Genomic DNA, 23,403 nt, shown 5'->3' on the forward strand with positions numbered 1-23,403 from the left:
TATAATCATAATATATTTGTTTATGTCCCTAGTTTGGCTTTAAAATTGCATTAATTCACATAAAAGTAGAATGGGATATGCCAGTTGAATCCACATAAAGATTTGCAAGTTTTTCTAAAGTGAAAATGGCTAAACTTGTCATTCAATATTATTCCTTTGAATCACAGTCAGTAGAAAATGAACATGATATGATATTTAACTAAAAAACTACTGTTACTGGCAACAATTCCTATGTTAAAAAGAAACAGAAAAGAAGCAGATGCCCAAAAGAAGTTCTAGAACATAACTGCACAGAATGAGCTAACATGTAAGGAAGGGAAGTCTCAAAATGTAAATTATTTTATTATTCTCCAGTTGCCAGCACAGCCTGAAAAGGAAAACAAAATATCCCAAATAAAGTTAGAACAACCAGGCTACATACCCACCACCATTTGTCCTTTGCTTGGGATGAAAACAGAACCTGTTCCATTGGGCTTCACGCACCACACCTCACCACTCCTCACCTGTCCCACCCCCCAAGGTAAAAGTGGTCAATGCTCCCAGTGGCCTCCTGCTTCATGCCATACTTGGATCAATCTAACAACACATTTCTGGGTTGTGTCACATCAAATTTAAATACCTGTTTCCACTACCTCCACATCCTGATAGTAAAACATGAGGTGACGAAGACCTCCACCAGCAAAAAGCTGATCGATTCTTTCAATCTGGGAAAAAGGAAAGGCAAAGTAATGACTGAATCAGAAACCACATTTAAATCAGCGGTTAATATCATCTTTCTTATCTGCATAGGGCTTCAGCAAACCACATAGAAAGGATTATATCTTTTTAACATAAAACCATGAAAGACTAAATATCTTACCATAGTAAAGACTAAATTCACAGAAGTGCTTTGATTAATCATAAAAAGATTTGTGGCATACACACATTTGAAAAAGACTGTCTCTCCATATTGGCTGATTTCCTAAAGTGCTGAGCTGTTAAAGGCAGATATAAGTATAGATGAGAGTTGGGCTTCCCTGGTGGCACAGTGGTTGAGAGTCCGCCTGCCGATGCAGGGGACATGGGTTCGTGCCCTGGTCTGGGAAGATCCCACATGCCGCGGAGCGGCTGGGCCCGTGAGCCATGGTCGCTGAGCCTGCGCGTCCAGAATCTGTGCTCCGCAATGGGAGAGGTCACAACAGTGAGAGGCCCGCGTACCGCAAACAGAAAAAAAAAAAAAAAAAGTTTCAGTTTTGCAAGATGCAAAGAGTTTTGTAGATTGGTTGCACAAGATGAATGTACTTAACACTACTGAACTGTACACTTAAAAGAAATGGTTAAGATGATAAATCTTATGTGTATTTTACCACAGTTTAAAATAAAAAATTTTAACAGAAAAAATATAGCCTGAAAATTTAAGTGTGAAAAAAAGCCCCCTTCAATTTCTACCATGTTGTAGATAAAACCATTATTCATAAGAAAAAGCAAGTTGCCCTGCTTTCTTTGCTTACATTTCCTTGACTGAGGATGCCATGGGGATGAGGAGGATGCACTCACTGAGATTAAATTTCAAGCCAAGAATGTGATGGGGGAGCTACTTCCATCAAGGCCAATCTTAAAACTCCCTCCCTGCCCTCTCCCCACCCTCTGGCTCAGTAAGCCTGATGCAGGATGTTGTCTTTAAGCCTCCGGGGTCCCGACATTTCTGGGTCCTGAATACGGCATAGAGTGTGACTTGGGATTCCTACAGTTCAGAGCTTTTATTCAGTTATTCCATCTGCATTATCCCAAATCCAATTGTCTCTCCAAGCCTGGATCAGCCATGTGAACTTGTCTCCTTCTATGCCTCCTTTGGGGGGAATAATTTTATCTACTTCCTGGTATTACGAAGATTAAATGTGATAATAGATAAAATCAGAACAGAGACTGACATATGGTAAATATTCAATAAATGTCAGCTGTGGGGAGGAGAAAAAGGAAAAGGACATTTCCTCAACTCCTAATTGATTCATTCTGTAGTTTAACTATTTTAATGTTATCCACCCTGAATTGGTCCACTGACCCCAATTAACCCTCCCCAAGAGGCCCTGCAGGAAGGGATAAAGCCAGTAGAGGGCTAGAGCTCGGTCGTACAGGCTTGGGACGGCCAACTGACCACAACTCTTCCCAGCTCAGTGTTTAGTAACATCATGTTGGTAGTCTGGAATCAGCCATGGTGGGAATATTTACACCACAGAATCAGGAAACGCTCAAACTAGTGCCTTCCTCCTTCCCCCTGCCCAGAGCTGGCTGTCAAACATTTACAAGCCTATCACTGAAAAGTATTATCAACAATGTGACATCCCTGTCAACAAAAAGGGCTTCCTTCCTTTATTCTCTTTATTTCTTTTTTTTTTTTTTTTTTTTTTTTTGCGGTACGCAGGCCTCTCACTGTTGTGGCCTCTCCCGTTGCGGAGCACAGGCTCTGGACGCGCAGGCTCAGCGGCCATGGCTCACGGGCCCAGCCGCTCCGTGGCACGTGGGATCTTCCCGGACCGGGGCACGAACTCGTGTCCCCTGCATCGGCAGGCAGACTCTCAACCACTGCACCACCAGGGAAGCCCTATTTCTTTTTTAATGCCTAAAAAGTTTAAAAAACAAAACAAACAAAAAAACTTCAGGAAACATCACAGCTCCTGGTATGCCTTCCTCCCTGCCCAGGAAACTGTATCTTCCTGTATTTTGGTCTTCCCCACCAACTAAATCACGCCCCAGGCTTTGGAGGGATATCAGGGCAGAAGATGGAAGTCAGGTCAGGAACAAAAGAAACCAGATTCAGCTGCCAAATCAAAGTCAAAGCAGAAGTGTATGGCACAGTTCAATCTCCCAGGCTAGAACAGGATAAACTCAAAAAAAAGAAAAAAAAAAAAAAAAAACCAAGATAAATCAGCAGCTGAGATGAGATTCTGTTCTCTAACCTCAGGTTCCAAAATGGTGCCTGAGCCCAGCTTCACTGGATGTAGAGAGACACAGACATCACTGTCAGAAATGTCAATTCTAAATACCCCATTCAACATGGAGAGCTGGAGAGCCCAAGCTCTTTCTGCCACCACCCATACCAAGCCAAAATAGGGTCCTGAGCATGTTGAAACAAGACACCCTTCCCTAAGGCCCAGCACAGACCCTGCCATAGGACAACGTCAGCTGTGCCCTCCATAATCAAGTCAGTGAGAACTCAAATGCGTCGCACCTGATTCCCCTCAAGAATGGCATCCTCCACTTCAGTTTTGTTGAGGTCCACACAGGAAGCTACAATCCCAAATAAGTAGTCATGTCTCCCATCCAAACGAGCCCGCTTGGCTTCCTTCTCTTCCTTCAATCTTTGCTACAAGAAGGGAAGAAAAATGTTATGTGGCAACTGCTGTTCTCAAATGGATTCATTCTGTAATCATTTCAAACTACTGTTGCTTTTTCAAGTCTTGGGTATTCAGGTAACAGACAGCTTAATGGTACCAGTTTTTATGTACTGTCTTCTGTTTTTAGAAATAATGTTATTTCTATTATGAAAATAAGATGTGCTCATTGTTTTGAAATTACATAACACAGATAAGCCAAAAGTAGAAATAAAAATCATCTGCCAACCAGACAGTATTACCGTTAACATTTTGTTCCAAATCTTTACAGACTTAATTTTACGCATACATAAGCATTCAACAGACACACACCAAAATCAAAAAGATCTCCACTTTTGTAAACATTTCCTAGGCTGCTAAAGTAATACTTATTCTTGTACACTATCTCCTATGTTTCTTGTTTGTCTACAGGTTCATATCTGGTTTTGAAATTAATTTCTGAATACCATTGCTTACTTTTTACCTGTTGACTGTTAATTACAATAACAAAGCAAGTTCACTGTAGCCAACATTGGCAGTTTGAAGCATATCTTTCCATATGTGCTCTGTTCATACAAATATATGCAAACATACATACACATTTCTATTTATATATAGTATAAAATTTTTTCATGCATTTTTCCCTTAATAATACATCACAGACTTCTTTTTAGTTTAGTACAGACCATTCCAACTCCTGTAATAGCTGCAAAATATTCAACAATATGGATGTACCATAATCAACCATTTTACCATTGGTGGATATTCAACTTCTAGTTCATTTTTTGAATTAAGTGCATTATCTTTAATGCTAACCAGTAGCTCCTGCTAGGTAGCCCCTCTGGATCCTTTCTTGTATTCAACAGTTATTAAACCTCAAATATGTACAAGCACTCTAGAGGTAAACACTACCCAGTGACCTCAAAAAAACTCATAGCCTGGTTGGCAGAATGTAAGCAGAAAATGTAAATATGAGGGGATGGCATTATGGTTGCTACAGGGGCATCAGATTTATGCAGGGGCATTAATGGGAATTCAGAGAAGGAGCTGAAGGGAGGATTCCCCCTCTAGCCCAGGGCTGAAGAGGGGTGGAGCACAGGAAAAGTTTCAGGAAGAGGTGGCTTGAGCTCAAGTTGAAGGAGAGTTGGCCACACTCTCTGGGATAGAGGCATTTCTGCACATGCAGAGGCCAAAAGACATACGAAAGCTTAGCAAGTCTGGAAACCACAAGGCAGCCAGGATGGCTGAACTGGAAATAACTAGAAAAGCATAATAGGAGGGACTCCCCTAGCGGCCCAGTGGTTAAGACTCTGTGCTTCCACTGCAGGGGGCATAGGTTCAATCCCTGGTTGGGGAACTAAGATCCCACATGCCATGCAGCGAGGCCAAAAAAAAAAAAAAAAAGAAAAAGGCATAATAGGAAATGAGAAAAAAAGTCAGACCATAAAATATGTTATGGGCCATGTTAGAAAGTATAAATATTAGCTGAAGTCCATGGAGAGTCACTGATGAGTTTCAAATCAGGAAAGATGTTTAGCTGTCTGTGCTGCCTCAAAACATCAGTCATTCTGAAAGCAGTGTAAAAAGTGGATTGGAGGGACTTCCCTGGTGGCACAGTGGATAAGAATCTGCCTGCCAATGCAGGGCACACGGGTTCGAGCGCTGGTCCGGGAAGATCCCACATGCCATGGAGCAACTAAGCCCATGCGCCACAACTAGTGAGCCTGCACTCTAGAGCCCACGAGCCACAACTACTGAGCATACGTGCCGCAACTACTGAAGCCCACACGCCTAGAACCCGTGTTCTGCAACAAGAGAAGCCGCAGCGAGGAGAAGCCCACGCACCGCAACGAAGAGTAACCCCTGCTTGCCGCAACTAGAGAAAGCCCATGTGCAGCAACGAAGACCCAACGCAGCCAAAAATAAATAAAATTAAATCTTAAAAAAAGTGACCGGGAGTGATGCAAGCCTGAAGACAGGAAGGCCAGGCAGGTGGACTGTGGCCGCATTTCCCAGAGCCTGGGACAGACAGACCACTGGGAATGTGGATCTGGAGCCCAAGGTGAAATTTCAGAGACAGATACAGATACTGGTTCTCAATACAGCACAATAGACATTATGGGCCAGATCTTTCCTGTAATTGTGTCTACAAGATGACTGCAGCACCCTCACAGCTCTTCTGCAATGTGGTTGTACCACTAACCTATCAAGAAATGGACTCTATATCCCCTCCTCTTGAATCTGGCTGGCCATGTGACCAGTTTTCACCAAAAGGATGTGGGAAGAAGTGAGACTGTAAAACTTCCTAGGCTAGTCCTTAAGAGATCTTCGGCTTCTGCCTTTGCACTTGGGAATGCTCCCTCAGAACCCAGCCACCAAGCTATGAGAAGTCCAAACCCATGGAGAGACCACACCGAGAAAAACCAAGGCATTCTGGCTGACAGCCCAGAAGATCTCCTAGCTGATACCGCAGCATCAACTTTCAAACTGTCTTGGACATTCCAACCTAGTCAAGCCAACAGATGACTGCAACCCAGCCAAGGCCACATGAAACAGAAGAACCATCCAGCTGAGCCCAGCCACCCACAGAATCAAGAGAGATAATAGATAGTTGTTAAGAGATAATAGATAATTGATAACAGATAGTTAAGCCATTAGTTCTCTTACGGTTTGTTATGCAGCAGTAGGTAACAGAGTAATCCTTGTTAGAATAATTCCAGAAAACAAATGGATTCAGACTTGAGAAAAGAATGATTGGTAAAAGAGAAATCATTCATGGAATGAATATCTCCACGTTTTTTTTGTTTTGTTTTTTTGGCCACGCCACATGGCATGTGGGATCTTAGTTACTGGACTAGGGATTGAACCTGCACCGCCTGCATTGGAAGCACAGAGTCTTAACCACTGGACCACCAGGGAAGTCCTATACATGAAACCTATATAATGTTATAAACCAATGTTACCTCAATAAAAATAAATTTTTAAAAATAATAAAGGTACTGAATATAAACTATTCCTTCCAGAAACTTGACTATAAAGGAAAGAAATGTGGTTACTAGTAGAAAGAGGGGAAGTTAGAGTCAAAGGAGAATTTTTTAAGATACAAAAGACTTAAGAAGGGGCCTCCCTGGTGGCGCAGTGGTTGAGAGTCCGCCTGCCGATGCAGGGGATACGGGTTCGTGCCCCGGTCTGGGAGGATCCCATATGCCGCGGAGCGGCTGGGCCCGTGAGCCATGGCCGCTGGGCCTGCGCATCCGGAGCCTGTGCTCCGCAACGGGAGAGGCCACAAGAGTGAGAGGCCCGCATACCGCAAAAAAAAAAAAAGACTTAAGAAAAAGTAAAGAGGAAAAAGTTGGGGATTTCCAAGTGATTGAAAGGCAATCGCTAGACATGTGCGATTTATGTTCTTTTTTCCAAAACTGAAGGGAGACAAATTAGTTGGACTTGGGGGTGGGGATGCAGGGCAAGGTTAAGGTTTAAAAAAAATAAACTATCGACCTACTTTTTTGCCATTTCCCTAAAAAACAACACACGGGTCTTGACACAAAGTATATATTCCATAAACATCAAAAAGAAGTAAATTTAAATCTCTTTTCAACCGTGGCTAAAACCAGGTAAATGTCCTGTTCTTTGTTTTCCACACTCTCGGCAGGGAGGAATAAAGGCTTTCCTCAGAGTGATCTTTCTGGGTTTGTACTAAATGTCTTCAGCAACTTGAAGACATGGTGGGCAAACAGGGGAGCCAGGAATCCAGCAACAAACCAACAAGATGACAAATGCTGGGCAGCCAAAAAGACATTAAAAAGCTATAGAACCAGGGACTTCCTTGGTGGTCCAGTTGTTAAGACTCTGTGCTCCCAGTGCAGGGCTCCAGGTTCGATCCCTGCTCAGGGAATTAGACCCCGCATGCCGCAACTAAGACCCAGCACAGCCAAATAGATAAATATTAAAAAAAAAAAAAAAAAAAAACTAGAGAACTAGAAAAGTCAGGATGTAAACCAACTGAAGGCTTCCAAAGAATACAGAAACCTCTATAAGATTCTGCCATGGCAACACATTATCCTATGACCTGATTTTACAGGACTCCAAAGGAAAAAACTATACATTCTAGTGGAGGAAAGGAGAGATCGGCCTCTAAAACAGAACACTACTTATTCTATTTTTACCTAAATATCACAGATGAAAAAGACTTCCAAAGCAATTTTACATATAAAAGCAAGTTATCAATGTGTTTTTAAAGAAAATGTTTTCAAAGCTATATTTAAAAGCACGTTAAGCATTGAATATGTTCTTACATAAACTATTCTATCTCCTGATAAGTAATATGAAGTCAACCCCAGTGCCATGTAGATGAAAGAGCACAATGTTTATCAATGTCAACTTTCATTGCCTTATACCAAGGTATGCTGGTACAATGAGGGACTCTTATTTTACTACCACAAAAAGTCAATAAGGTCAAATAAATATTTGGTGATGGGATCAGTGCATTGTCACTCCCTAAACTTAAACATGCAGCTTTCTGGCTGCCAGGGAACTGCAACAACAAGCAGTCAGATGACTAGCTGGAGGTGGCTTGTCCTGTCACCTTTGAAACATCTAGGACACTTGGAGAGGGAGGGCAGAGTGGGATGACAAAGGCGAGAGGCGAACCATGGAATTCTTTTTTTTTTTTTAAGGATTATGTTAAAATTGTTTTGCATTGCATGCACAAGCACAAACTGATGGGAGTGGGGAGGGTGGCCAGAAACCTATTCAGTGTCCAAGGAAATCTAGAACAGTATTTAACACATTTCTGCAACTTGGTAACAAGGAATGTTACTACCATCTTGGGATAAAAGAGGGACTAATGTGCTACCTCCCAAGAAACAAGTGGTGCTTTCAAGATGGGGCAACTTCATGTACACAAATGAGCCCTGGTGCCAGAGTGGGGTCCAGACCCAGGGCTGCCACTAATTGTAAGACTTTGCATCTGTCATTTAACCATTCCAGGCTTCAGGTTCTGCAACTCCAAAATCAAAGTGTTGGACTATACAACAGCTAAGCTCTGTTTCTTCTCTAGCATTCCGGCTGCTTCCCATTGGTTCAAAAGTTAATACAGACAAGAGACTTGAGGGTTTTTTTGGTTTTTTGTTTGTTGGCTTTGGTTCTTGGGATCTTTTGATTGGATCGGGAGGTGTCTGGGGTGAAACTTGAGATTTAAAAATGTGAATCCCAACAAAGACCCAATGCCATGTGCTTTCATAATAAAGCTCTGTGACTTTTTCTCATGACAAACCCATCCTTCCAATTTTTTTTAATATACTAACCTTTGCCTTTAACTCTGTAGAACCAAAGCCCAGGTCTACATGTTCATGTACGTAAACTGTGCATGAACCATGATTTTTTAGTTGTACAAATGCTTAAACTCCCTCCACCATTAGAAAGCCCAGTCCTGTTGGTGGCATTGTTTCAGATCCAGGCCCACCCCACTCATGTCTCTGGCAATGAGAAATGGATGGAGGATGGAGCTGTCGGGTCTAAGAAACCCTCTGATGGCTGAGCAAGGACACCCTTGTCCCCAACCCTCATGAAGATGTCAGGGTACATTTTGCTCTCTTTGCCCCAGATGCATTGCTAGCTATGGATCAGCAAGTCATCATTTGCTTACTGTGCTTAGGTTTAATTGTCACAAAAGCCCTATGAAGCAGACATGATTATTTCCACACAAGGAAATCAAGACTATGGACCACTAACAACTTTCCCAAAAGCACACTGCTAAGTAAGTGGTGTGGCTGGGCTTCAAGCCCTGGAGTGTCTGCAGGGCCAGGCCAAGACATGGGGTGTCCCAGGCAACTGAGGATTTGGCATCCATTCAAACTGATAGTCCACAGACATTCTCTAAATTTCCACTCAAGGGTTATCTAGAGTACTCTTGGGAGAAGACCCCATATACACTGCATGGGTTATAGAAGGATCTGTGCGTGGAGACTGGAGTTAACGGACACCATTTTCTGAATTACACTGGTAACATTTTAGTGCCAGGATGGACTGGTGCCCAGCCGGCTTCCAGCTGGCGTGCTCTGTGTCCAGCTCCCCTACCACACTACTGTGTCTCAGCAAATGGTAACTCCCCACCCCATCCTTGCCTCCTGAAGTGCCTAGGACCCAGGCTCCCTGCCTGGGTGGGCAGCCAGTAGGCTGGGCTCCCTGCTTCGCCCAACCCATTACTGGACAATTTCACTTTTATCTCTATCATACTGTTCACACCACGTCTTCATAGGATGCTTTTGCACAGCAAAGAGTGTGAGGCAAGGGATAGGTTCTACAGCCAAAAAATATACATATATTTCTTTGTTGAAAAAAAAAACAGTTTTTCTAGGCAATATGATTAGCCTAGTTGCAGATCTGAATGTGAGAAAGAGATCTGTTTTAATGTGAGTCTGTTGCCTATTTTTGAGTGAATTTATTTCCATTTTTTTATTTGGGTGTTTTGTTCTCTCATGTGTATGTGTGCTTATAGCAATGTAACAAACATAGCAGGGGAGAGTATTACATAGATTTAAATCCCCACCGGAGATCATTGTAAATAATGTGGAGTCTACAAATTACAATTGAAACTCCTTATCTTAAATCACCAAAGTAAATACCTCTGAGACAGATTTCACTTTGGCTCTCAGTATCAATCTCAAGGCCAGAGATAATTAATCACCTGATGAAACAGTACCAAAGAGGCCAAGGACATGGGTTTGATCATCTTAGGCCAGTTAGTTTCACTTTATTCCATTTTCCCCAGCTGTGGATGAATCAGGGCAAATCCATGAGCAGAGGGAAAATTACTCCAAGTGTAGGCCTAGCTAAAATGCCTGGTTATCGGTAAAAGATGTCTTTCTTTTTCTTTTTTTAAGAGAGATATCCAAATGGCCCAGGCTAGTTTAACTCACTTGTCTGCTATGTATATAACTTGATCCTTCTTGTCTCCTGAGGGGTAAAATAAAATAAATATCACCTGAATCTCATCATTCCTACAAGAGTATCAGCTCCACAGGGAGGGATATTTTCTATTTTGATTTTTGCAATATCTCCAGAGCCCAGAACAGTGCCTGGCACTTAGTAAAACCTCAACTGATATCTAATCCAGGGACGATTAACCAAGTTTATCATTTACAAGTCACTCTCAAGTAATTAAGGCCTGGTGCAAATTATTCTAGCTCTGTGTGAGTCCATGACTGCAGGTGCAGAATTCAGTCAATAAGCTCCTGGGTCTTCCATGCTGTTATGACTTCAGCATAAACCACTGCACGAAATTCCACCATTAGTATGGATTACGGCTCTCCCTCAATTCACAGCAAGTATAACTAACCTCACTTAGCCTCCATCCCATTTAAATGTGCTGAATTTCAGAAACTGAGGGAAGTAGTTCTACTCATTTCTACAAATGAAAGAGCCCTCTCCACAAAGTTAACCCAATTTCCATGTCTTCAAACAAAGAAAAGCCTCCCTTTTTGGCTTCCAGCATTTTCACTTTAACCCACAGGGCCCCGTTTCCTCTCTGGGAGAGGCTCCTCTGTGATGCTTCCTGGACCATCCAAACCTGCTCGTTAATTGGCTGGAAAAACCACAGTTGAGCCACTCTCAACTCCTAACTGTACTTTTCGTGTCTTAACTTGCCTTGTGTTTCATTTCTCCAGGTGAAGGGCCACAGCTGCAGAGGAAGCACCACACCTCCTTCCCACAGGAAGAGCACTTGAGCAAAGTGGTGCCTGGAAGGGAAGACACTCCGCGCTGGCTGATCCACTCACAGCAGGTGCTACAGTGAAGCCCTCTTTTATTTAACAAGAACGCACTCCCCTTTGCTGGCAAAGAGCTAGCACTTAAACGGAGAGGGTTCCATCAATTTTCTTTTGTGCTGAGGGTAAGCTCTGGAACCTTGTCTATTTTTGCTAGAGTTTTCAGGGCCCCTAAATCTCCCCATTTACCAACTCCCTTATTGGTCATTCTTTCCAAGCAAATAAAAGATCCCTCTTTACCTTGCACTATATGAGGATCTTTCACCCAAGCAGACCCAGAACCTGCTAAAGGGGTATCCCATTCACCACAACCTCCTCTCCCCCCAATATTACATTATCCAAACTCTAACTTAGAGCCCATTTTCTACACCCCAAATTTCTGGACCTGATCCAGACTTAGTGGGCCTTCACATGGCCATATATTCCATCTTCCCCCAATCCTACGCTGGTTTTACTCTAAGACCAGGAGCAAATTCTTGTAGAATTCCAAGAGTCCCCTCTGGCAGCAGAGGCCACATAATTCAAGTGGTTTTCGCTCATTTGCTAATAAGTACGTATATAATGTCATCATTCACATTATATATGGCACAGGGGTGAAATTCCAAAACCTCCCTTGTTGATCACAATGAACCAGAGAGTGCTTACAGCGGATGCTCATCAGAATCACCTGGGAACTTTAAAATGCTGATTCCTTTGCCTCCCAAGAAACTCTGACTCTTCTTGCCCGGCATGGGGACCTGGCATTGGTGTTTCTCAAAAGCTCCCCCTGGCGACTATAGTGGCAGCCCAGCCTGAGAACACTGCTCCAACGGAAAGCATTTTATGACTCGATCATGATTGACTAGTGCTACCAGGTTCTCACTTGAAGCAGGAACTCAAGAAAGTCCAAGGGCATAAATCTGGGATCCCTGCAACTCTAGACCTTTTTTGTTTCTTGTTACTAGAGTTGTGCAAACACTGACGGGAAGGACAGGTTTCAGCTCCACCCCACGAGGCCCGGATGTGCCCTGCCCCACTGTACTGTGAAGCGCAGCACCCGGCACGAAGTAGGCGCTCAGCAGAGACTAGCGGAATGGACGGATCTGCACCTAGAGTCACATCCTCCCGGGGTCCGGCTGTGGTGTAAGTACGAGGTGGCCCCATGGGGCATTGACTCCTTCAGGTTCAGAAGCCCTCACCTGGGCACTAAAAAGCAGCACCTGTCCCCTCCCCACAGCTACATCCTAGAGCCATTCACTCACCTCCCAATGCTCCAGGGAAGTTGTTTTGACCTGTGCACGTGAAATGTGTTCACAGGGCCAAACATGTCTGGGCCTGATTAAGAGGATTCTGAAACCGGTTTGGCTATTTTGCCAAAGAATAACAACACTGACAACCTTTCAGCTTTCAAAACATATCTGAGAGCAAAGGGTCTTTCCTTGTCTTGGCTTCTACCGTGCACCCGCAGGGCAACAATGGCCCCTCCCTGGGGAGTTTCTCAGTAGGGAAAGGAGCCGCCCTCTCTCCCCCGTCAGTCTCTAGCCCCACTGCGAGAATCACTGTTTAGAGAAGCCTAGCAATCTGAAATTCAAGGAGCAACGGTATTCCCTAGCATCAATACATCATGAAACATGTGATATACATTCCAGCAGCAGGGAGAAAACTTGTCTCCATTTCAAAACTAGCTTTGCAATTAGGTGAATTTAGGCCAAAAGGACTGTCATAAATCTTTCAAGTGTTTTTTTCTAAAGGTCAACAAAGTCAACCAGCAAAATTATATATTTCAGTTTAATTTTAGGGAAAGAAAGAAAAACAAAATCCGTAAGTCTGGAATTCATGTACATTGTATGCTTGGAAGTTGGTACTGAGCCCTCTTCATCAAAGAGAAAAGCAAAAACGAAGGCAGACATCATATCTGAGCCATATTTTTGTACATAAGTGAGTCAATATATACAGAATTATTTCAAGCTTTTTCATTGAAAAGCATGTGTTTATTATACAACAAAAAGGATATATGGCTTGACTTTTCTAAACCCAGAGAGCTTACGGTTTATTTGGATGTGTATTCTGAATACAGTCAATTATTATATTATAATAACCTAATTATAATATGGCATCATGACAGTAATATTTCCAAACTAAGGTTAAATATAGAGATTTATAGTTTGTATGTTAAGTGGTTTTGGATTCTTTCTCATTGATTATTTTAGATGACAAAGTTATAATTTAATAAACTGTCAAATCAATGCACTAAACAAAAAAATGTGTAATTATTTACATAATACACTGCAACAGTATTAAGGTAATTCTGTTAACATCATACATCAGGGGGGTGAACAGAGCCAACATCCTAAATATATAGAAACTTCCAAAAACATACTCCCAGAAGGTCATTCGTGCTGAAAAAGAATCTAATTCATTAATTATACTTGAGATTTTATCAGCAATTTTAATTTTTTAGACTTGGTATTGAAGCATGGAAAAGTGAAATGAAGAATTGGAAACACATTCAGACATGTGAAAAGCTTAATTCATCCAACTGATTGCACAAGCACAAATTAAGGTGTATTTAGTACCAGATTCTGTTACCAGAAGGCTATTTAAAAATGAAGGAAGCATCATCCCTGTCCTCCAGGGAAACACAAGTAGACAAGTGTCATTTCACTGCAGTGATGTGACGAGGGCTCTAGCAGCCAGAGGAGCAAAGCACTGAGAGGGCCTAGGGAAGGGAGCCCCTGCCACCTCCTCAAAGTGTCAGGGAGGCTTCTCAGAGGAGGCGACACTTGCATTCAGTCTTAAAGAATAAGCGCTTGCAGCCAAACGAGTTCAAGGGCTTGGCTGGAAGATGTTGACCTTGAGAAGGATGCGTCAGAATGGTGGGGCGAGGGGAAGTGGAGGGTGGCTGGTGGCAGAGTGCTTAGGAAATGCAGAGACAGCATTCCTGTGTCTTGTGGTGGCAAAGCAGGCTGCAAGACTGGCCAGAATCACCTGGCTGCTGGGGACGCATAAAAGATACAGCGATCAAGCCCTGGGGAAGCAGGCCTCAATGTTGAGAACAGAGTTCTGGAGAACCCTCCATTTTCTTCTGACATTGATCAGCCATGGAAGCGGCTGATGAGTCCTAGGCTAGGGAAGCTCATTCTTCAATGTGACTCCAAAGGCACATCCTTGCATCTCATGATCTGTGACCACATTTCTGGGCCTTTAGGAGGCGGAGACGGGTGTCATTTCAAAGGGCTTAGAAAACTTGCAGCCTAGAATCTGCCTTAATTATCTCTCGTCACCAACAAAAGCTTACAGGTCTGGAAGAATGCAGTCACCAAAGCACTCTGAATGGGTTTTTTTCCCATCAGGCAAGCATCATCTCAAAAGCTGAAGCCTGTCTTTCTACAAGTAGTTCTAGTTTATGGGGCAATGGGCAGAGAAGCCTAAACGTGCGCTCCCCTTTTTTTTTAATTTGAAATATCAACATAGAGCCTTATGGGCTATCCAAAAATTGGTAGACAAACTGTTTCTCACAAATTCATCTGAATATAACTTTGAAATTTTTTAAAGTTTTTGCACACAGGTGTGAGAGATGATGATCCAAGACACACGTGCAAGCTTACAAACAGCAACTCCTTACCGTTAAAACACAGGTGACGCTCTGCTTCCAGAACTGTCTCCTACAGATCCTAAACATCACAGCAATCTGCTCAGCTTATGGACTCTTCCAGAATGATCTGCTAACTCCTAGGAGCCCTACTCGTCATCCAACAGGCTTTCAAATGAAAAGTTCTTTGGAGGACCAGAAGTTCACGTTTCCGTGTCTAATTTGAAGGTATTAGTCACCATATACACGGAATAAAAATTAAAAGCGCACCTATACTCTCCATGTTTTCCTTCTACAGCCCCTCCCCTTTGCCCTCTCCTCTGTTCCAAAGCCTTGTGTTGTTAGGGTAATACCGTTTACCTGCTATACAGTGTAACTGTGCCTCTCATTCATGCTTATCAACCAATCAAAGCATTTGAACTGCTGAGTTGCAACACAACCTCTGATGTTCATTTAATTCTATACACTGCCCAACAGTAAACTTGGAGTCAACAGAGATATTTGAATCATTTCTTTGAACAGTGAGTAACTTTAAACTGTATCAAAATAGAAAGCAGAGAAGCCACAGCTCTGAATAAGTTGTACAAGAAATTCAGTCTGTCTTTGTCTAAACAACTGTGTGGTTAACTACCAGCATTGTGGCTGTGACCATCAGATGGCGGACTGTAACCCAAATGAGCCATTTTTTCCCCATAAAGAACAAGCAGCCTATTTCACATGTAAATAGAAAATGATGTCCGTAGATCACTTGCGCTCACACAGTTGTACATACAAATAAACCAAGGTAATTTATTCTTTGTGACTAAACATCTTGATCATCCTTACTGTAAAGATATGATGGGAGGGCTTCCCTGGTGGCGCAGTGGTTGAGAGTCCGCCTGCCGATGCAGGGGACACGGGTTCATGCCCCAGTCCGGGAAGATCCCACATGCCACAGAGCGGCTGGGCCCGAGAGCCATGGCCGCAGAGCCTGCGTGCCCGGAGCCTGTGCTCCGCAACGGGAGAGGCCACAGCAGTGAGAGGCCCGTGTACCGCAAAAAAAAAAAAGATATGATGGGAAATCATACGCAGTGTGACTTGAGAGATCTAGTCTGTGTGATTTATCTCATCAAGATGAATAAAAGGGGCTTCCCTGTGGCTCAGTGGTTAAGAATCCACCTGCCAATGCAGGGGACACGGGTTTGAGCCCTGGTCCGGGAAGATCCCACATGCCGCAGAGCAACTAAGCCCATGCGCCACAACTACTGAGCCTGCACTCTAGAGCCCGTGAGCCACTACTGAGCCCGCGTGCCACAACTAATGAAGCCTACGCACCTAGAGCCCGTGCTCCACAACGAGAAAAGCCGCCACAATGAGAAGCCCATGCACCACAACGAAGAGTAGCCCCTGCTCGCCGCAACTAGAGAAACCCCATGCACAGCAACAAAGACCCAACGCAGCCGAATATAATAAATTAATAAATAAATAAATTTTTTTAAAAAAGATTGAAAGGGCTGAGTGCTCAATACAATCAACTGAAAAAAAATGAATAAAAGGCAGGACATGTAAGGTTGGGCATGTTGAATCCAGGATTTAGTCCTTGAAGTTCAAGTTTCAGGAACTCAAATCCAATCAGGTCATCCAAGGATAAAACAGGAAATAGGGAACCCATCCCAGCAATATCCTGCTAATTAACCTCACAAGAGACTGATTTGAAAGCCAGGATGCTAATCTGGTATTGACACCTACCACTAATTTGGATGCTAATTTGGCACGTGAACTTGGGAAATTCACCTGCTCAACAGCCAATATTAGGGCGTGGCCTCCATACGTTGAGTTAACAGACATAGCATTTAGACCTAAATATTGTTTGGTAAACAAGGCGCCAGAGCACAGGAAGTTAGAGTTTGTTTATGGAATACTTTTTAAATCAGCCTCTGGGTATTAGTAAGCAGCTGTTTTCTGTTCTAATGATGAATGAAGACAGTATCTAGACTAGCAGTCATTCTCCTCTGTGCGGTGTTGAAAGGTCACCAGCAAATCGCAGAGTTTTCTCACCCTCCTTGCTCAGCATCTAAGTATCAGTCCCAAGAATCCTGTGTCAACACATGACCTCAGGACAGAGGTCACAATTCATTATATCATCCATTCTCTTTCATTAGTTACATTGACATTGGAGCTTCCCTAACGGTATTTTAGACACCATCCTCATTTCATCAGCAGCCCATTTACAACCCTCTCTCTTGGGAAGAGTTACTTTCTGGGAAGACTTCCACAGACGGCTGGTGGCATTCATTCTGTGTTTGTCAGGCATCACCATGGCTCTCTCGAGGTTTCGCAGTAAACTGCAAAGTCTTCAACCCCTGTGGCTGAATTTCAGCCTCAGAGTGGGCAAGGCAGAGACAGTAGGTATCTTAAGGAATCTCCTTGAGTACAGGAAGCTCGCTGAGAATTGTCATTAAGCAGCACAAACAAAGCAAAGCACAAGCCTGAATCTGCATCTGACCGCCTGCCTTTAATTGCCAGCCTGCAATAAAATTGGTTTCTGGCCATTGGAGAAGAGTCATCAAACAATGCTCAGAGGGAGACCCAAGAGGGTATTCCTGTGAGTAGTTTCCACCAGGCAACAGCTTCAGCGGGCAAGACTCCTCCTACAGGAACTTCTAAACTGAGGAGACCTCCAGCCCCATCTTTGTGGATGATGCACTGTTTCAGGCTGAGACTCCTGGTTATTCCCAAATCTTAAGTCAGACATAACGAGAAAACAAGAGCAGACAATGGGTCTCAGGTAGGCAGGAGACTTCATCCAGAAATTCAAGTACCTTCAGGCGAAGTTTAAAGTTTCACTTTCATTCATTCACGCATTCATTCATTCAACAAATGTGAGTATCTTTTATGGGGCCAGGCACTGTACTACATACTAAGCGAACCAAAACACACACTTAGTCAGGCACTAAAAAATATTAACTGTAAGATGCATAGTTATTTTATAGAACACTCAAAGAGAAAAACATCAAATGCTGTCCATTACACTTAAATACAACCTCAATTTTAAGCTGCATTCTGAATTCACAGATGTTAAAATGTGAAAAATGTACATCTCCGAACCAATGAAAAGCCAACGTCCCTGTCTTCACTGGGGGAAGATATAAAATAAATAAATATAAATGCATACATAATTATAAATAAAATATGATTACAAATTGTGGAAAGTGCCATAAAAAAAGAAAAGTGTGGGCAAGCTTCACTCGGATCTGTGTTTTGAATTATTGCCATTTTATGCTTACATTCCAAAGTGTGAAATTTCCTGAACTCATTCCTAAATTATGAAGAGTTACCTGGCTTGGGCCTTGCAGCCCTATATGTACAACCTATGCCATGTGGTATAATAAAAACTTGCAAGCACTGGGGTCAGGCACACCTGGATTTAAATCCCAGCTCTGTCCTCTTTTAGCTATAGGGCATCAGAGCTTTTGTCTCCTAAATGGTACATCAGAAAGAAAGCCATCTGCCTAACAGACTTGTGCTGATTTAAATACATGTAAAACCCCTGGATCCTCACAGGCACATAATACATGAAAAAGATGACTCTATGTTTTATTTGCAAAACAGTTATGACTACAATTAGTGACAATACCAATGTAGGGTATGAACTCCCAAGGAATTTAACCTAACCCAGTCTAGAGCTATCTGGAAATTTTGCTCTTGATTTCCTAATACGTCCTAAGAGAAAGGGTAGATCCAGGTTTCACTGGTTACCATCTACACATTTTTCATAGGTTTCTACTTCTAAATGTCCTACCGATGCCCAGAATTAAACACATTCATCAGTTTAATGGCTTTGTAAACAACGATACAGGGGCAGCATATAAAAATGGTAAATGAGTTCAGTGGGATGAGAAAGTACCATATTTCATCCATTCTGAGGTGCACATTTTTTTGCACTTTTTACCGTATTGAAACTGGGTGCACCTGCTATGCACCCTGATAACTGCTGGTCAACAGCAATCATGACATAGTTGTCATTGCCAGAGTTTGCACAGACTCAGTGGCACTCCGGACAGCATGACAAGGCCACTGCAGCACCTCAATATCACAGCCAACAAACTGCTAAAGATCCATTTGAGGGAGGAATGTGTGTCCTGGTTGTTTTCTGAAAATCTTCCACTGACACCTTCTGGGAAGATCAAGAAAACACCAGCATCACAATTTACAGAATGAATGACAGTCGACGGAAAGAAAATCCCGGGAGAGTCAGACCCTGACTGGGAAGACGTTTTAGAAATTTCTTAATCTATTCGTTACACCTATTTTTGTATGGATGCACGAGGATGACATACAATTTTTTTTTAAATCTATGTTTCATTAAGTCGGAAAGAGCTTTTTTCGATTAAAATAAATAAAGTTCTAAGAACGCAGTGCATCCTAGATGAACCGACAGTTATTTCTCTTAGGGGTGAAGGAACCAGTGGTGTGTCTTTTATCTGATAATGGCTTAGATCAGATGAAATACAGTTTTATGATGTCTAATGATCAAAGACAACTTCTTGGAGAAGGTAGGATTTAAGTCGAGCTCTGAAGAACAGTAAGATTCAAATAGGAAGAGGTAGGGTATAACATATGGGGAAAATATCACCAGCAAAGCACAGAGGTTGGAGTCCAAAAGAAAGCCTTTCTCGTGCTGCAGTTATGAAGAAACATGAGTGATTCATCTCTGAAAGGTATGTGGAGGCTGAACTGCGGGTGTCAACCTATGGCACTGGCCTTTGCTGGCATTAGGGAGTCACTGAAGAATAAGCTGATGAAACTCTTGATTAGGAAGATTATGCTGAAGGACGGGAGTAAAGAAAGATTGAAGTCAGAATCCTAGGCACGAGGAAATAAAGGATTTGACAGAGGGGCGGAGGCAGTGGTCACCCAAGCCACTCAAAAACAAACAAGTAAATTAAAAAAGGCAAGTCCTCTTATCCCATCCACCACTTTGCCACCCCTGAGCCACTCCTTTATAGAAGTCCTGGTTGAACGAGTGGGAAGGAACAGAGACATGGAACTGCACAATTGGTAATGGGGGAAGTAGACACATTTGTCCAAGGTGATTCCATTTTATCAAGCTCGGTAAAGTGAAGAATCGTAATAACTCAACAGGAATGGGGGAACTTAGAGAAAGCGTGCATGTTGAAGACGAGATGTCTAAAGAAATGGAAATAAAGCTCTGGTTCTTTGCTCTTCCTATTGGTCTTTTCATCTTGAAAACGTGAAGGTCAGTATAGGAAAGACCAAAAACAACCAGCACCTTTTTCTTTATTTCTAAATTCATAATAGAAAGGAAAAACTCATAATTAAAAGAGAATATGAGAGCCAATCATATATGAATTCAATAATTCTTTGAGCTGCTTCCTCTCAAAAACATTTCTGAAAGCTTAAATTAAGTGGCGTGGTTTGTTGGTTTTGCCACCATTTCCATGAGTTGAAATTGCACAGCAAAAGCAAAAAAAATACGTAAGTTTTCTGAAAGCCTCATCTGCCAAAATTCAAGAGAGGAAGCAGGAAACACAGGTGAAATCCCAGAGGATGGTACAGAAAGCTGATGCATTTAGAGTAAAGCATACACTAAACAGAAGATCCAAGTTCTGCAGGTATACATCGAAGAAGGAGAGATGCTCTATGCTAAAAGCACATTCCAGGTGTTATTTTGTATAGTACCTTTCAAGCAGAAAGTGTAAGAATTAGGAATTTTTGGCACTGGGAGAGGGGTATATACATATCAAGAAAATCTCAGGAACAACCTTCTGACTTCTTGTCTTCCCCCTGGTGACACTTCAACATATTCATAGAAACAGTGTTGTCCTGGCTTTGGGAAGCCATGCTTTTGATCTTGACTCCCACATACTAGGTGGTTGTGTGATGTTGATAAACCACCAGCCATACTGGCCCCATTTTCCCCAGAACAATATACGGTAGGTGGCCAGATGATCTTACAAGTACTGTCCAGCTCTAAGCAAGATGCAGGAACTAAGTGAGTGATCTCTGCCACTTGGATCCCAAGCACACAGCATCTTAAAGTAATCGAAACATTATCTTAACATGAATTTTACACAGACAATCTTACAACGTGGCATACAAAACATTGAAAAAAGGATGATATCACTGGAATCATCTGAAATGAGGCTGATCACTTTAACGGTACAGTGCTGTAACATGTTTGATATTATTGTTTTCCCCATAGGAATTTTTTCCCATTCTAGATGCCCAATTTTGAACAAATGACATCCCCTGGACCATGACACTTGTTCTTTGTGTATAAAGCTATAGTGCTTTCAATGGAATTACTCAGCCATAAAAAAAGAATGAAATAATGCCCTTTGCAGCAATATAGATGGACCTAGAGCTTATCATACGAAGTAAGTCAGACTGAGAAAGACAAATATCATATGATATCGCTAATACGTGGAATCTAAAAAAATGATACAAATGAACTTATTTACAAAACAGAAATAGACTCACAGACATAGAAAACAAACTTATGGTTACCAAAGGGGAAAGGGGAGGAGGGATAAATTAGGAGTTTGGGACTAAAATACACACACTACTATATATAAAACAGACAGCCAACAAGGACCTACTGTATAGCACAGGGAACTATACTCAATATCTTATAATAACCTATAACGGAAAAGAATCTAAAAAAGAATAGAGATGTATATGTATGACCAAGTCACTTTGCTGTACACCTGAAACTAACACAACATTGTTAATCAACATTTCAATAAAAATTTTAAAAAATAAAAAAATAAAGCTGTAATGCTTTATAAGATTCTCCTCCCAAACCAAAACACAAGCTCAGGGGCTCCGAATGAAGATATGGCAATCAAATTTTGGCTGCAAATCATGGAGTCCATGGTAATAAGTCCAGCCAGTATCCTGCTTTTGGGTTGGCTGCTCAGCATGGTTATAATTTTTCATATTAATCCTTTCCAGATCAGTTATCCCACTTGCTCTTTGTTTAAGACCGAAATCTTAGCATTATTTCACACACAACTGAGAAAAATAATATTTCTTTAACTAGAATCTTGTTTGTAGTTATAATCTAAAGGAGAAGCAACAGCTTGGGAATGATCCTATGCCTTAATTACATGTGTTTTCCGAAATCCAAGGTTCAAACAAATATAAGACCAGTATTAATTAGAGAGATATGAAGCGAGTCCTTATTAAGTGATAGCTCTTGCTTTCTAAAAGCAGCAGACACAAATGGTCTTTACCTTTATGTTACCTTTTAGTTGCTACTGTTCCGCACATGGGCTTTCGAGGGCACCAAGGTAGGATCATTTTCCTGAATATAAAACAACAGAAACTCCAACTTGTATTCCATCTTTTTTGGTTCTGAGTTAGTTTATCGGGTATTTATTTAGGGGAAAACTATATTTCATTACATAAGTCACTGCCCGTCCCCAGATTTGACCTCTGGTACTGAAGACGTTGGGGACCAGTGAATAATACTGAGAAGTCCCTCAGCGCCCATCCGCCTGCTCTCTCTGACTCGCCAACAGACACAGACAACCCTCCAGGAACCCAAGACTACAGCTGCAGGATGAGGATCAGGGGCCCAAGGTGTGCTGGAGGACCATTTTAAGGGCTATCTGCTGTTATCACAGTTGTGCTTGTTTTATTAAACAGGGAAAGAAAAAAGTAGAGAATCCGTTTCACCAGCAAACATCAAAATTCTTACTTAATCCTGCATCTGGCTGCTCTTTGCTTTTCTCTTGTGCTCAAATGTCATGAAATGGTAATCTCAAAATCGTGTTCCTTTCCTTGAGAGAATGAAGTCAAATGTCATTCAGTGTAAAAATCAAACCCTGGGCTTCCCTGGTGGTGCAGTGGTTGAGAGTCTGCCTGCCGATGCAGGGGACGCGGGTTCGTGCCCCGGTCCGGGAAGATCCCACATGCCACAGAGCAGCTGGGCCCGTGAGCCATGGCCGCTGAGCCTGCGCGTCCGGAGCCTGTGCTCCGCAATGGAAGAGGCCACAACAGTGAGAGGCCCGCGTACCAAAAAAAAAAAAAAATCAAACCCTAATATTAGAGATGATTAGTTGATTCACTCAAGATACATCTTCTAAAAGCAATAAAGAAGAACACCTCCCAGGGCTTCTAATATCACCCCATCAGAAGCACACGAATTAGCCACCATCACGGGGAACTTCCCAATGTATGATAGCTTGACTTTGCAAACCCTCATTTAATATGATATTTATCATAAATAAACACCCATGAAAATAACCAAGACATACTTATAAACACCAGTGGTTAGCACTCATACCCATGCCAAGGTGTCTGGCAGTAAAATGAGACACATTGATTCGTGAGGCAGAAAAACTTTTGATTACAAGAACGTGATCAGATACAGAAAATCCATGTATCTGAAACCAAGCAGTAATTTCTCGAAAGAATGTTTTGTCTCTCTTTGAAAAGCTTAAGGGTAAACTTGGGGAGACATCAAAGGAAGATGTGTCCAGTCAGAGCCAAGAATGATCGCTTCAGAAAGAAAGCAGCTGAGAGAAGGTCTGAGTTCGAGGGGAGGCTCAGATGCTTTGCTTTTGGTGACCTCTGACCTCCACCAATACCACTGCAAACTCTAAGAGGTCAAGAATGGATCTGTCTGCATCACAGCTGTATTTCTGGATCTTTGCACTGCTCATTAAGTGAATGAACAGTCCCATTTATAACCTCATCCAGGAGCTAA

The 23,403-nt window shown here is 42.3% G+C and overlaps 1 protein-coding gene across 1 annotated transcript in view; it reads right to left on the reverse strand.

Annotated features, from left to right (window-relative positions):
• Window positions 1-23,403, reverse strand: part of DNAH5 (dynein axonemal heavy chain 5) — a 284,476-nt gene that overhangs the window by 228,899 nt on the left and 32,174 nt on the right. The window contains exons 2-3 of the mRNA XM_081232392.1: window positions 3,209-3,343; window positions 620-704 (exon numbers count right to left, since the gene is read on the reverse strand). Of these exons, the coding sequence (XP_081088518.1) occupies window positions 620-704; window positions 3,209-3,343 (220 nt within the window). The remainder of the gene's footprint in view (window positions 1-619; window positions 705-3,208; window positions 3,344-23,403) is intronic.

This window comes from Mesoplodon bidens (assembly GCF_964165515.1).
Source record: "Mesoplodon bidens genome assembly, chromosome: 4".
In the NCBI taxonomy this organism is placed as follows: domain Eukaryota; kingdom Metazoa; phylum Chordata; class Mammalia; order Artiodactyla; family Ziphiidae; genus Mesoplodon; species Mesoplodon bidens.